The 15973-nt window shown below is 38.1% G+C and overlaps 1 protein-coding gene across 3 annotated transcripts; it reads left to right on the plus strand.

The window, feature by feature from the left end:
* Positions 1 to 5303: 5303 nt before the first annotated feature.
* Positions 5304 to 15205, plus strand: LOC108551466 (uncharacterized). Of its 3 annotated transcripts, none has more exons than XR_001890483.1 (3): positions 5304 to 6240; positions 6511 to 6785; positions 14201 to 15205. XR_001890483.1 is itself a non-coding variant. In XM_017905637.1 (2 exons), exons 1-2 carry the CDS (start codon positions 6142 to 6144, stop codon positions 6718 to 6720), a joined length of 309 nt encoding a protein of 102 aa, XP_017761126.1. In that variant the 5' UTR covers positions 5304 to 6141; the 3' UTR covers positions 6721 to 6844. The 3 variants fall into 3 exon arrangements, 1 of the variants encoding a protein (XP_017761126.1); XR_001890482.1 differs by having other exon boundaries at positions 6511 to 6776; XM_017905637.1 differs by lacking the exon at positions 14201 to 15205 and having other exon boundaries at positions 6511 to 6844.
* Positions 15206 to 15973: the final 768 nt, after the last annotated feature.

Raw genomic sequence — 15973 nt, forward strand, 5'->3', positions numbered from 1 at the left:
GGAAATGAAACTATGCAATATTTATACGTAAATGACAGAAAAATAACATATTGTCTCTTTTTTCCAGGTTTGATTTATTTTGGACTTCTAGGTTTAATTTGTCATTTACTTCTTTGTTGAATTTATTTTTTATTTCTACGTTTAATTCATCTTTAATTTCTAGGTTTGGTTTCTTTTGGACTTTCGTGTTTAATTTTTCATTGAGTTCTAGGTTAAATTGGTCTTTTATGTCTATGTTTAATTTATTTCTCATTTCTAGGTTTAGCTTCTCGCGTCGATTCTTTTTTGAAATTCCTTTTCCTGTTTATTTTGCGCAGCGGTCAAATATTGAACGTTTCGCAAAAGAGCATGAAAAGGGAAATTTATTTGTCTGTTAGTGTATTTTCCGCGAAAGGAGGGTGGATGGGACGTGGTTAGGGTGGGTCTCCATTCGCAGCACCTCCTCGTGGTGAGACCTGGGCAATCGGTATTATTTGACATATAATTCCTAATTGTATCACTATAGTTATATGATATATAGCTAATAACTATGCTACAAATATGAATGATATAGCAAGTAATATGAGCTAATTGGCTGCGATTTAGATGTCAGCTTTAAATGTTCATGTAGTTCTCATTTTGGAAGAATTTTAGAATCGTGGTGATTATGAATTCTTTGCAAGATTTCACAAATATTGATTTTGGTATGTCTATGTCTTCATTGCAAATTGTTCCTTGAGAACAAATTAAAACAATTCACAGTTTGTGTAATGTTTTTATATCTTTATTGATTTGAATATTATATAACGAGCTTCAAATAACACCAATAATATCACGAAATGAAACTGGTTTCATTCGATTGATGAATTTTCCCTCGTTTAGTTCCCCATTTATTTTGTTTAACTCTTCTCGATAATTATTTACTATTGTAAGAATGTAGGATATCTTTAGACTTCACCAGGTATAAAGGTCCCGTTAGAGCCTGGCGGTCAGATGAGTCTCAGGAAGTCGGGGCCTTCGGAGAGCCTGACCTGAAGGAGGAATCCCTCCTACCCCAGAGTGTTGTGTGGAGGGAGTTTTCTCCTCCTTCGGGGGATGGCCAGTGCTGACTGTGGCGTCGTTACATTAGCGAACCCCATTAGAATCCCATAAGTGGGATTGTTCGTTCATTTCGGTGGTTATTACACTATGAATTATCCTATAGCAGTAGAATCGCATAATGATCAGTCTTACAGGAATTGCGTCGTTATTAACCATATCATGATGTTTCGTGGACATCTAAATAAAGATCCTTTTATGTCGTTATATAGTAATCACTTTTCGTCGTACATTATATTACGTGATTTGTATCATGTTGGAAATAAATGTCCACATATTATGGCTGTGACTTTTGGTGTTCGGTTCTGTAACTTGTTAATCTTTTTCTTTGGATTAGAATCCTCTTTTAAATATTCATTTAACTCACAAATTATTATTGCGTTAGGCATGGATTTACGAGAAAACCTGAAATTTATAGCTCGTTCCATTTCATATTAGTAACATTAATGATATTTTCTTAGATTTTATGAAGTATTTGTTTAGAAAACTGCGGAGATAGTATATGTCATTCTCGAGTAATAAATGTAGATTTCTTACAAATTATTATTTACAATTTTCAAACAGGTAGAGGAGGGGATGTTCATTTAGATAGTAATTTCAGAGATGAAGGTCTGTTTATTTAATTGAGATATAAAATCAGAAAGAATTAACTCTTTGCACTCGAGGATTTTTTTGGCTAGAGAAGAATAGAAAATCAAAGATTCTCTACTAAAAAACTGACGATAAGATATATAGCTAATAACTATGCTACAAATATGAATGATATAGCAAGTAATATGAGCTAATTGGCTGCGATTTAGATGTCAGCTTTAAATGTTCATGTAGTTCTCATTTTGGAAGAATTTTAGAATCGTGGTGATTATGAATTCTTTGCAAGATTTCACAAATATTGATTTTGGTATGTCTATGTCTTCATTGCAAATTGTTCCTTGAGAACAAATTAAAACAATTCACAGTTTGTGTAATGTTTTTATATCTTTATTGATTTGAATATTATATAACGAGCTTCAAATAACACCAATAATATCACGAAATGAAACTGGTTTCATTCGATTGATGAATTTTCCCTCGTTTAGTTCCCCATTTATTTTGTTTAACTCTTCTCGATAATTATTTACTATTGTAAGAATGTAGGATATCTTTAGACTTCACCAGGTATAAAGGTCCCGTTAGAGCCTGGCGGTCAGATGAGTCTCAGGAAGTCGGGGCCTTCGGAGAGCCTGACCTGAAGGAGGAATCCCTCCTACCCCAGAGTGTTGTGTGGAGGGAGTTTTCTCCTCCTTCGGGGGAAGCCCTTGCCTTCCAGACTGGCTTAAAAGGGCCCGCTCTGGAAGATAGAGGCAGAGTTAAGATAGTCTCTTAGAGCGAGCGTTATTGAGAGTGGTCATTGCGAGTTATTGTAGAGAGTTGAGTTCAGTGAAAGTCGAGTCGAAAATACAGACTGAAACCAATCCAGTCCCTATTCTGCAGTAAATCTGAGTATCCGAAGTACTCTCCAGCGAAGTAGAGACTCTGTGACTCTACATTATAAAATTCACCATCGTAATTCTATCCATCGTAATTCTATCCATCGTAATAACAGTCTTATTTTATTCCTGCAGAATCGTGGAATTCTACATATTAGGGGGACCAAAATGTAATCAAAATTTCTTCGATGAGCTCATTCACAGTTAATTTGTGTCGAGACACGGTCCCGTAAACAGGGAAGTTTTGTTATTACGTCCAAGCTTGGTTGTAAATTTTATTTTTGGTCAAAAAATTTTTGTTTTACCAAGGAGGAAAGATGTCAAGGCCAACAATAGAAGATCTGTTTTGGTCAATAACAAAAAAAGGATCCTTCAACACGAGGCTTCACGCTGCAAAAATAACAGGAAAAAATAAGAAAGCTTGGGTTGGAAATTTCACCTCATCCACCTTATTCACCAGATCTCGCGTCGTCGGATTATCACCTTTTCTGATCGTTAGAGCATACATTAAGAGGTAAAAAATTTACCAATATTGTAGAAGTGAAAACGCACTTAGAAAAGTTTTTCAATGAAAAATCGAAGGGCTTTTTTAAAAAGGGAATCGAATAATTGCCTTTACGCTGGCAAAAAGCGTTAGAAAATGATGGAAATTATTTTGTTGCTTAGCATTTAAGATTTCTTTAATAAATAAATGTTTTTCGCGAGTAAACAAAATTTTGATTACTTTTCGGTCCCCCTAATATATAGTAACTTATATATATGATTATAGGGTAAGAACATCTTACATATAGGAGAATTAATGATACTAATAATTCTTCTTATTGAATGTTTCATTTCCAAGGAAAAGTATTCCATATTTTTTAAATAAATTCATAATAACATTCAGTATTACATAGTATTTGTTTCAGTTACTGGTAACGCTACAATCTTCCAAGTTGAATCGGTAACGTTGGAAGCAACACGTGCCAGCAACGGATAAGAAAGATATGCGTGCTCATACCGTGGACGAGATTTTTGACGCTGAAATTAAATTCTGTAATTTGTCGGTGATGTAGCGATATTCTGTCGATAACGTGGCAATATTCTGTTGGTCACTTCGCGATAGTCTGTCGATAACGTGGCAATATTCTGTTGGTCACTTCGCGATATCTGGTGTAACCAAGAAGGGTAAGGAAGTTGAACTTCCGAGTTTTCGTTTCGTTATGTACAGGTGTTATACAGGAATCCTCCACCTCGACTGCATGATATTTGCTATTCAGTTCGCTATTTCGACGCCTGACCTATTGTTGCAATTTTGTTCAGTGTCATATTACATTGTCTACTCGTACACAGTAATTGTAACGAGTCTATTTCTAATAAACATAATGTTTTGTATTATTAAAATTCAGACTATAATTACTTGGGTATTTTTTTATTTTTTTTTTTTTGTAGAAGATAAATTTAATGCAGCCATTTAACGTTCTTAACACTAGATTTACGGAATCTAGTAACAGATTTAGTTAACTTATATTAAGACTGTTAATATAATATATAATTGTTTTTAAATTAAACTAATCGTTAAAGAAAAAGGCACGTGGTTTCCTTTACCTGTCAATTTGACAGATGTCCTTAGAAATAGGTATACAGATAGCGTCCGTAAATCTAGTGTTAATAACATCCTGTTCCGTTAAAGAAACTCTGTAATCGTATTTTTCGAATACACCAATCAATATATAAGTACTTGTCATGAAATTTACCATTCCCACTGTATTTATTCCGTACTCGACAGGTGCGAAGATTATTTTTCCAATTAGTTCAATATTTGGTTTAATTTCCTGTCGCATAACTACTATTTTCTTCAAATTATTGTCTCATCGAGCTCTGATAATGATGATGATGGTGATGGTTGCGATAACTAGTGCATCCATAGGTTATGATATATGTCTGCCATCTTCCCTTCGATCTTGTTCCGAGCTTGCGTATAATTATGTGCAGCGTTATTATTTTCTATTTCTTCAAGTCCGATACACTGAAATTTTCTCTCATTTGTTAAAATTACATTTCTACATGGAAGCACAAGGACATGGTATTAACCGATGTTCATGAATGAAGAGGGAATTTAGAGAAATTAATAGGTGCAGTGAATTTACTCATAGATTTCCTGGAAATTATCTTCGGATAATGAAATAAATGTGCTCAGATCGAAGCAAGCAATTAATTACGTAAATTTACGCGTATAAACCATCGAAATTCCTGTGATCCACGAAAGGGCTTGTCCCTTTCATAATTATTCCGAAGCTCAAGGAGAATCCGAACAATGTAATCGATATTGTCGTAACTCTAGCATAGAAGCGCAAGGTTTCAGTTTTGGTTAATTAACGATCAACGTTTACAGCCGTGGCGACTGTTCGCGCAAGAGATCCTGGAAGCCAAACTGAGGTACTTTCGAGGCCGGTTTACTAAATTACTTAACAAGAAATTCCAGTGAAATTAATCGGTATTCAGCTGTAATGAGTTTTCACAACTAATAATACTTCGTGCTCGCACCAGGTTGCCAAGTGTTGACCTTCTGTCATTGTTCGTCTATAATCGACCCCCTAAAGCAGTTTAATCAGTTGCTAACGTGCACTCTGTCAATTTTCAATTATGACTTGTCTTATATCGTTAAATAAATCTCGTTCGATTTATTGATACCTAAATTGTTTAACGCGCGCTGAAGGAAGTAACTTTCGAGGTACTTCCTTGTACTCTAACGTAAGTTGTGCGTGTGTACGTAATAATTATAAAGTTGTTGCTGATATAGTACCAAAGTAGCCTTTATTTCTATTGTCTTGACAACAATTTGGGTTTATCGTTTTGCTGCTATATATTTTGTTTTCTTCTTAATTCGCATAAATGTAGGATCGCGTTGGGTGAAGGAGCTAAAATAGCGTTGCTTTACTTCTTATTAAAATATAATAAGCTTATACTTATATCAACGGCTACGAAACTAGAGAGATCTGCTACTGGTACGCTCGACTTTTACTTCTTAGACACTATCTTATAGACCTCTTGAAGTTTGTTAAAGATCACTAGAGACTACTAATTGAGAAAGAGGTTATTAAACCATGTTAAAGGCAACGCGGAAGAAGAAGTATCCGACAACGAAGAAACGGAGAGCAATGAATCCGACGATGACAGCGATGCATCGAGTGGGTACAAAAGGAAAACCACAAGACGGCGAAGCAAGGACCAAATGCACAGGCGAAGCAGTAGGCGTAGCAACAAATTTACGATAAAAGACGTCGACGAGAGTATAGTACATTTTTCAGCAGACGACAAGCTACCGATCGAGAAATGGATTGCAGATTTCGAAGAATTAAATACGTTATTGGACTGGAACGAGATACAAATGCTGCTGTATACAAAACGTATGCTGAAAGGATCAGCTAAGAAATTCGTTACGTACGAAAGAAGTCTAACGTCATGGAGGAAATTAAGTATAAGCTTATTGTATTAAGAAAGAACGCAACATTATTTTAGCCTATCCACAACGCGATCCTACATAAATATTATCGAACAGTAAAGTGTCTACTCGCACGGTAAATTTGGTTGTGAATATTAAAAGTTGTAGGTGCTGATGCATTCGTGCTGGTATACTGTTGAGGACACAAAAGAGATGTCTCGTACAAACGATATCGTCCTGCAGACCAATTTTTACCCAGGCTTTATCTCGAAGGTAATAATCGTATATATCGTTTTTCGCAAAATAAAATATATTTTGATTATAAAATGAAATTCAAAATGTCACATTCGTTTATCAATCTTTAGAATACGTTGCTGCTAGTTGTTGTAATCTAATTCGAAGAATTCCCTTTTTAATCGAGAAATCGGATAACGATAGAATCGTTTGGCTCCTATTCCGACATAGCAAAATTGCTTTTCATTAAAAGATACTGATTTTTCTGCTGCGAGTGTGAAATTTATTTCGAATCACTTCCCTTTCCAGATCTTAACCATCGATGCAGTTAGTTATCCTTACCAGCGATGCGAATTCAAACGTAACGTGGACGCATCCATGGGGTTCCTGCGAGAAATCACGAGCAATAAGTCAGCTCTGATGGAAAGAGAAAAGGACGATCACGAACGGTCAGAGCCGGATTACGATGGAGCGTCGATCACGGGCAATTTGTTTGGCTGGTGTACGCGCGGTCGTTAAGCCGATTAACCCAATCACGCGTCACGATGTTCGCATCTGGATCAATGGTGAACATCGTACGTTCGGTATAATGCTTGCATTATCAGTCATTAAGCGGTATGCTGCCGACCATTTTCCTCCATTGGCCACGATTACGCGTCCTCTCTTTTGCTTCGTGCTTCTATTCATTTTTCCGTGACGCTGCATACTTTATGTATATCGTCAATAGGTCGTCCTCTATTGACGACGGTTAATGACGAACCAAATTCCTTGAGGAACTTTGTGTTTATAGTGGACTGTATTTTATGTAGTAGTTCCGGATAACTCTTCTGAACTCTTCGAATGTTATTGACTGACTGACTGGTACTGACCTAACTAACTTGTGCGATGCACGATCTTTCGGAGCCCATGGTTTCCAAAGGGAAATCGGTTTTCCCATTGGTGGTTGACAGGACCGAGGGTGGGCCCTCGGTCCGCGAATCAGATGCCCCCAAAGAAGGGAGGACCGTCTTCCGCGACCAGGTCTGCCGGTGGAGGAAGCCTCTCCCTCAAAGGGGGTTGCTGGTGGGTCACCCGCACATTCGTGATCCTTCCTGAAGGACCCGTTACTTTATGGCTCCGAAAGTCGCGACATCGCACATGGCCTGGTCCCTTTCTTTGCAGGCCTATTGTCAGCCAAATCCTAAGTGCTGTTGCCTGCTTTCTAACATTAATGGCTAAAGAAAGCCTCGTGTCCGGTGACCCGAGGGAAATAAAGAATTGTTTGAAAATGCATTGAAAATGAAGATAGAAAGGACACGGAACTTGAACTAAAACAGCAATTAGAATCTGGCTGCCAGAAGACCCTAACGGTCTTCTGGGTCTATTGTAAACAAAGGGCCGAATGAAATACCGGCACGACATTCCAAGGCTTAATACTTTATATTCGTCGATCGTGTTTGTTCGGAGATCCAGTCTGCAGCTTTTCTCTCTCGTTAATGTTTAATCCATTGGGAGTAAGTCGAAGAGAGGGGGAGAGGGGGGCTGAGAGATAAAGATAAAAAGAAAATTATAGCGAAGCTGTAAATTAGCGATGAAAAAGACAGGGCGAGTGGTAGAAGAGGATGGCTATACCAGATAGAGCGAAAGAGAGAGGAGAAGGGAGAAATTGAAAAAAGAAATGAAACAGAAAGAGGGAAAGGGAAAGACCAGTGATGCAAGCGTATTATAAAATCGCACGAACGGAACACTTTTACGTGGTTGCAATTTTATTTGGCCACGCAAATGGCGTGCGTGTGCGATTTCGCGTCACCATGTTGGAAGCAGAGTGAAAAATAATCCAACGTTAAAAACGTTTTTAGAAAAGGCCACCACCCTGACCGACCAGTTCGTTTTCCGGTTTGTGCCATCGATTAGTTGACTGTTCTTTTCACGCTGTCTAGTATCATGCACAGCGAGAACGGAACGTTCACTTGTCGCGATCAAGCGATCCTCTGAAACGCGTTTTCTACATTCGAAGGCGTATTTCATCGGTTGCGATAACAGCTCGAAACGAGATGTTTAACACTAGAACTACCAACCTAGTCAATATGATTTGTCCCAGAATTTTCCTTTTTGCAATCACCGAACACATAATACACCTGCTTTAAGAATAAAAGTGGTATCAACTCGTATTAAAAGAGAGCTGCGATCAATATATTCAATCATATTCATCGTATCGCTGAAATTACTATAATCTGTGCACGTTATAGTTAGGTATCCATTAAAGATCGGTAGTTCTAGTGTTAATAGCTATACGATATCTGGACACAAAATTTCAGGATCATTCTTCAAGATTTCTTTTTATAGCAAGCTCTGCGAGAATCAGTTATTAGATATTATTTGGATTAGATAATTATTATTGTTATTATTATTATTGTAGGATGGCGAATACTGGTCTTGAGACACCGAAAAGTATCGAAAGAACAAGAACACAATAACCAAAACTCAAAACTCGTAAACTGATTTAACTTAGGGAAAGAACACCAAGATAACGAAATCAAAACACACAAGGACGCACTCTTTTAAAACCCTCTTTCCAACACCAAGCGAGTCACGCTTATGCTGATCACAACCGATTTCTAAGGACTCTGTTTTGCTTGTCAAGGACCACGCTTTTATGCTCTCCTTAACCTACGCTTTAATTTTGTTATATGGAATAACTTTTCGATTTGCTTCTAGAAGATATCGATCGGTTTACAATTTGTTTTTCTTGGCAATAGCCGATTCGCGATTTCTTTTGGTATCCTACATTATTATTATTGGGATTAGAGGAAAAGGTAAACTTTGATCGACAGTGTTATTTTTCCGTGGAGGAGTAAGGTTCTAAATCGGTTGACGGTCGTGTAAAAGATTCATCGGTGATCGACGGCGGCGAATAGAACGCAAAGTGTATACCGCACTCTTCCGTTCCTCTCCTAGTTAAGTACGTCGATTTCTGTAACATTCCGTGTCTCCCACGTGGATCAAAAGCAGCCCTGCGGAAAGTGTAACCCGTTGTCGAACGTCTATCCGATGGATAGACAGACGGATAGGGGAACAGCCGTTTCTTCCTCCTCGTCCACGAACCCGAAGAGTAAAGATCCTTAATGTTTGTTATCGATGTATGACTTGGAAAAATTTGTTTAGACACAATACGCAGTGAGCTATAATTTTTATTAGTCGTTAGTCTTTAATTCGTTAATCTATATAATTTCTTTATCAAAGAACAGTTATATTTATCGTATAAAGGGTGGACTGATATCTATGGCATAGAAAATAATCGTTTCTCCCTGTTAGAAAGAATTTTTCAATATTCAGGTTAAGCAATCATTTCTGGTTCGTTGCTTCATTCTAGGAGTAAAGATTATATTTCGTAAATGAACTTTACGATGATTCGTGATGATATAATACTAGATATTCATCTGTTTATTTTCCAGATAACCACATGATTAATTTATTACTATCGACGGCAGAAAATTTTCAATGTAACATGTCATTGTAGATATTATTTTAAATAAACTGGAATAACACTGAAATGAAATTTTGTCTATACGTTTCTGTGAATTATGAACCAAACGTCCCATCGATTCCTAGGCTATTTCCGATATCTCGAGGAGTGTGCTCTGCACGCTACTTTATATTTTCATAAACAGTTTGATCTTCCTTTTTTTTTATAAATCATAGATTTTTTGTTTCTCGAATTTTCCGTAATTTCTATGAATTACTTTCGTCCAATTTATACAATTTATTTGCAAAGATTTTTATTTTCTTCATACCGTGTATCCTGTACCGTGATAATAATTGCAAGTAACAATTGCGATTTTAGCATTTTGCAATATTTTATTCAATCCACCATGTTTAAACCTTTATACTCGAGAGGTGATCTTCAGTCACCATTTCATAAAATTTGGAAGATCGATATTAATTAATATATCAAATTTAATGTAATGTAACAGTATGCGAGGTATCGAAATCAAATAATTCTACAATTCTATTATTATACAATTCTTTATTTACTGGTCAAAAAAGTATCGTCAGTTTTTTAGTAGAGAATCTTTGATTTTCTATTCTTCTATAGCCAAAATATCGTCGAGTACAAAGGGTTAATATCTTGTAATATATTTAATATCGTAATCTTCGAAGATACAAGATATCGCTTATTACGATATTTTAACATTCGGATTTCGTACAAGCAGAACTTTGTTCATTTGTCAGGGGCAAAAGGTAAGAAGAGAAAAGCTCGAGTATTTCTTCCCGTATCACTCGCCAGAAGTTTAGAAACCTCGCTAGACGGTGGCACCATGGTGACGTCGGTGAGTGTTCAGCTTTAAGTGAACTGTGTAACTCGGCGAGGAGAAGAGAAGCGTAGGTACCGGCATCGCATACTCGACCACGTATCTCTTCTTCGTCTTCATTTTTTCCCTTCCTTCTCTTCTATTTTTTCCTTTGGTCCAAGAGCCACGCGGAAGAAGACGAGAAATGAAGAAAAGAGGAAACCTACGTTCAGCTTTCTCCTGAAATTACTCGGTTCCATCGCGGTGACCCCTCGCACCCGGTTTCACCATTTTTACGCTCGCTCCCGTCTCCTCTTTTTACCTCTTTCCATGCTACCCTTTGCTACCCTTTTGCTACCCTTTTGCTTCCCTCCGAGTTCACCCGCGCTGCTTGTCTGTCGCGATGTAGACATCCCTCGAAACGTTTCTTAATTCCGTGACGAGCAAGAGCGAACACGATGAACGCGATCCAACGAAGATAGAATGTCATTATCGATGTCACTGATGTGGAAATAAAAGAACAACGATCTTCTTGCAAATCATCACGTGTAATTCTTAACTTTCCAATTGTGACAGGTGTAAACGAGAGTGTTCGATCTTTGAAATGATATCTCCTAAATAATTGTTGACAAAATCCGGCTCGAAGGACCAAAATGTTGCGTGGCAAAGGATTAAAATGTAGCTCCACGCGGATGAGGACAACGTTGTTATAATTGCTGCTGCCTTATCTCGGTGTGCCGAATCCTTACGAGACACTGAGTACTTAGGCTGTGTAATAATGCGCAATTTGTGTTGTATATACACTTTGTTACACGATTTGATGTGTTTTATCTGTAATTTGTGCGTGTGTTGTATTCTTCTGCCGTTTCACGTCTTGTATTCCGTCTTACGTCTTCGATTTCTCGTTTTCTCCCAACTACCGTCTTGATGTGTTGCGTTTTACTTCTCACTACCGTCTTGTGTTCTATGTGACTTCTCAAAACCGTCTGATGCGTTGTGTCTGAATTCTCGATACCGTCTGATGTTTCGTCTTTGACTTCTAACTGTCGTCTGTCTTGTCTAGTCTAGGTTTACGGTGATTGGTGGAAAGTGATTGTAGGTGGAGGAAAAAATAGAGTTTCTGATTGGGCAAGGAGTTTTAGCAGGACTTTGGATTAGGAGAGGGAAACTGCCAGGGAAGTTTCCCTTTGGTATTGTTTAGTTTTAAGATTCATAGGCGTTTCGGTGGGTCAGTCGCACGTGCGTCCCGTCTGTTGGGTCTGGTCCCAAGTACTACTGTCCATAGTCCTTGTCTTTGATTTATAATTTCTTAATCCCCAAGAAGGACGGCTAGACACGCCTTCCGAGTATTATTGCCGTCGCAACAATAATATAATTTAATGCATATACATATTCCTATTAACCATTGTTTTTACCTTTCCTTTGTACTTACCCTGTTGTTGGAATCTTCAACTCTGAGTGGTTCAATAAATTTTCTATGGGATTCGAATCTGGCGATTGTCTTGGAGCACGCGACACTTGGAAGTAATTACATACTGGACATTCTCGAACTATTCCAGCTTCGTGTCTCTATCTACTATAAAAATCTCACCCCTTTCTTCTCTATCTATCTAATTATCCATCTACAACCTATTTAAAACGGCATACCTCGTTATATGTTTATCATTTTCCCTGAAATAATCATTAATACAGACAAGAGCGATATTTCGATAAAACGATATTTTACCAATGATCGAACAATCTGGAAAGAAGCGAAAAAGACCTTTATTGTTAAAATTGACGATCGACTGGATACATTCACAGTTTGCTCTTCTTTCTAAAAGCTTCGACGTTTTATAGAATTATCAGGACATCGCGGACTGGACTTCAAAGACTGGTTTCCCAGTATACACGGAACGAAGAACATGTAGAAGCAAACTGGTCGATCCGGATCGACCAGTATCGTTCCTATTGTGGAGTCACACAGTCTTTACTACGCTGGAGAGTACTTCGGCTCTAAAATTTTCGCAGACTAGAGACTGCATCTGACTTAATCTCAACTCTAACAAACTCTTAAAGACTGCTACTAATAACGAACAACTCTTACTGGACTCGCTCTTAAAAAATTCTTACAGAACTCTTAACGAACTGATAACGAACTGCCAACGACTTAAACAACAATTACTCTTAACGAACTATACAACTTTTCACGAACTCAACGAAATAAAAACAACTAACCTGTATCTTCTAGAACGGGCCCTTTTAAGCCCGTGTGGAAGGCAAGGGCCTTCTCTGCAGGAACACTTCGACCATCGTATTCTAATAATGTCTGAAAATATCCTACACTATTTAGGTGAATAATTGGGTAGCGCTGTTCCTTCCCTTCTCTTCCCATGCCATCCACCACCCACTTCTCTAACCCTCTTTCAAAAGACCCTCGCCTTAATGCGTTTATTGTTAATGCAATTCTACCGGGTTTTCCGCCCGACGGTTGCCTACCTTTTCGTTGACAACGCAACGTCATTTACGAGGGCGCTGCCATGCTTGGCTGCGTGAGCACGCGCTCCATCTTGTTTTTTCGATCGTCTGTGCCGACGAGGAAATCGAATTTATTAGGAACAACTTGGCTGTGCTCACAGTGAACGCCAAAGACCTGTAAAGTTTCAAACGATGCAACGTTCTGTGCATTGTTCAGACTGATATAATATTGAAACGAGTTCGAGAATTTTTGGAATAAGATAATTGTTAAGCCTTGGAATGTCGTTCCGGTATTTCATTCGGCCCTTTGTTCAGAATAGACCCAGAAGACCGTTAGGGTCTTCTGGCAGCCAGATTCTAATTGCTGTTTTAGTTCAAGTTCCGTGTCCTTTCTATCTTCGTTTCCAATACATTTTTAAACGATTCTTTATTTCCCTCGGGTCACCGGACACGAGGCATTCTTTAGCCATTAATGTTAGAAAGCAGGCAACAACACCTAGGATTTGGCTGACAGTAGGCCTGCAAAGAAAGGGACCATGCCATGTGCGATGTCGCGACTTTCGGAGTCATAAAGTAACGGGTACTGTAGAAAGAGTCACGAATGTGCGGGTGACCCACCGCAACCCCCTTTGAGGGAGAAGCTTCCTCGACTAGCAGACCTTGTCGGGGAAGACGTTCCTCCCTTCTTTGGGGGCATCTGATTCGCGGACCGAGGGCCCATTCTCGGTCCTCTCAAAGACCAATAGGAAAAACGATTTCCCTTTGGAAACCGTGGGCTCCGAAAGATCGTGCGTCGCACAAGTCAGTTAGGTCAGTACCAGTCAGTCAGTCAATAATATTCGAAGAGTTCAGAAGAGTTGTCCGAAATTACTACGTAAAATACAGTCCACTATAACCACAACGTTCCTCAAGAAATTTGGTTCCTCATTAACCGTCGCCAATTGAGGACGACCTATTGACGATATATAATAATCTTGCAAAAAGTTACCGAATTCTAACAAGTATTTGCATTAGGATAGGAATAGCATCGGAGAATTCTGTCCTAACCGGATACATAGAATTAAATCTTCAATTTAATCGAGATTATGTAAAGATATATTATCTACAATCTCAATTACGCGGAAAATGCAAATTTAATATACGTTGTATTGACGGTAGCTCTTGTGAAGAACGTTCCCCTTTACAGTCCAAATCCTTGGCATTCTCAGGAGGCCACGTTGGAATCTAGGCACTTATGGAAATTCCCCTATAATGATCTTACATTTTTTCAGGCCACGCTTTAAGATTTCTCACCCTCGCTGCTCATCAATCATCCAAGAACATCGATGAGTGAACCGTCGTATTCACGCATACCTGACTTTGCATATATAAAGGATATCTTGTGTATTCGTCGGATGAATAATGGGAAATACTCCTTTGGAAGAAAATTCTTGAATAACGTGAAACAGACTATACGAATGTCCAAAGGAAACGAATTACCGAAACTTCTGACGGATACTTCTGATTTTAGTTATTCGATAAATGTAGCGACGACGGATATTTGTTAATTTTCACGAAATATCGGGACTAAGTTCATACGAAATATATAGAGAATATTGTCCATGACACAGTTATGATACCTTCGAGACCAATTCGATGACTTACTTATTCAAACCACCTAGAGTGTTTCAATTTTGGAAGCATTAATATCTTACCACGTCGCTCTTCCACTTATCATTTCAAGCAGAAGAAAATTGTAATTAACCCTGAAGGACTCGTCGAGGGTGTCTATTATCCATCTTATAAGCGATCAATTGAAATGAACGCGATCGAAAAAAGAACGGTAGAAAGGAAGAGATCAAAGAGACGTGGATATCTTTGGGACGAAATTTCAAATAATATATCCCGTTCGACGCGGCGTATCGCAATTTAAAGGACGCTTCATTAAATTCGCAACCCCTCTCGAGAGTTGACGGACAGCAGAAGGGGTTGCCAAAGGGGAAGGAAGGGAGAAGTTTTCAAAGGACGCGTCCTCGTTAAGGCGACGCAGCATTATGGCGGGCGTGGTTGTCAGTAACGTTGACAGACACGTGGCCACTCATCGGTATATTATATTGCATTTTCGTAGTGATACGAAGAACGTCGTTTGCAACATTGCAACCCTTACGTCTAATCGTTTGCCAATGCTTACCCGACGAATGGCTAATACTCGCGACATATTCGACAAACTTCCCTTGTATCTTCAGCGAATTATTTAGATAAAGAGTGTTAGATTTGCGGTAGATAGCTAACTGTGAAATTTAAGTTTGTGAATTTATTTTACGTTTGTCATTTAATCGTTATACTCTTCCTCTTATGAGAATAAGAAACCCTCTTCGGATCCCCAATCTCAGTTGGGACTGTGAGTAAATGGATAAACTGATAACAATATTTATTGAACAGTATAACAACACAAAATAAATTATAATTAAATCACGTAAAATAAATTCGCTTCTCACTGCGATATAATCTATTCAGGACTCTCCTACACACAACGTCTATTTCTGATGACTGTCATTTATCAACTAATTGTTTTTCACGACTCTCTGTCATACTCGTCACACACACACATTCTTCCACACAACATTCCTCACACTTATTCCAAACATTGCATGACAACCACTACCGCAGGGATTAGATTAAGAATTACAAGTAGAATTTGAGTAGGGTGTGCCATTGTAATCTCTACAAGTATCTTTGAGATTGCTGCTATATCGAAAGTGTCAAAGGTCAAAGTTGAACGATTTCGAGGTTTAAATATCACAAGAAATTCTTCCTGCAAGTATTCCGATAACCTATAGATAGACTGATATTGAAATTCTTACGTGTATTTGGTAAATGATCTCGTGTATATCGATAGATTAATTTACCAATTAGCTACATTTATTAATTTCATATATTAATATTAATTTTCAATAACTCGTCTTGTATGCGTATTGATAGAAATATTATTTCTTCCATTATATTTTCACGCACGCTTTGTTAAATTAACATATTTATTACATTCATTGGAATATTAATAAACG

This window comes from Eufriesea mexicana, unplaced genomic scaffold (assembly GCF_001483705.2).
Source record: "Eufriesea mexicana isolate 0111107269 unplaced genomic scaffold, ASM148370v2 scaffold4250, whole genome shotgun sequence".
NCBI lineage: Eukaryota > Metazoa > Arthropoda > Insecta > Hymenoptera > Apidae > Eufriesea > Eufriesea mexicana.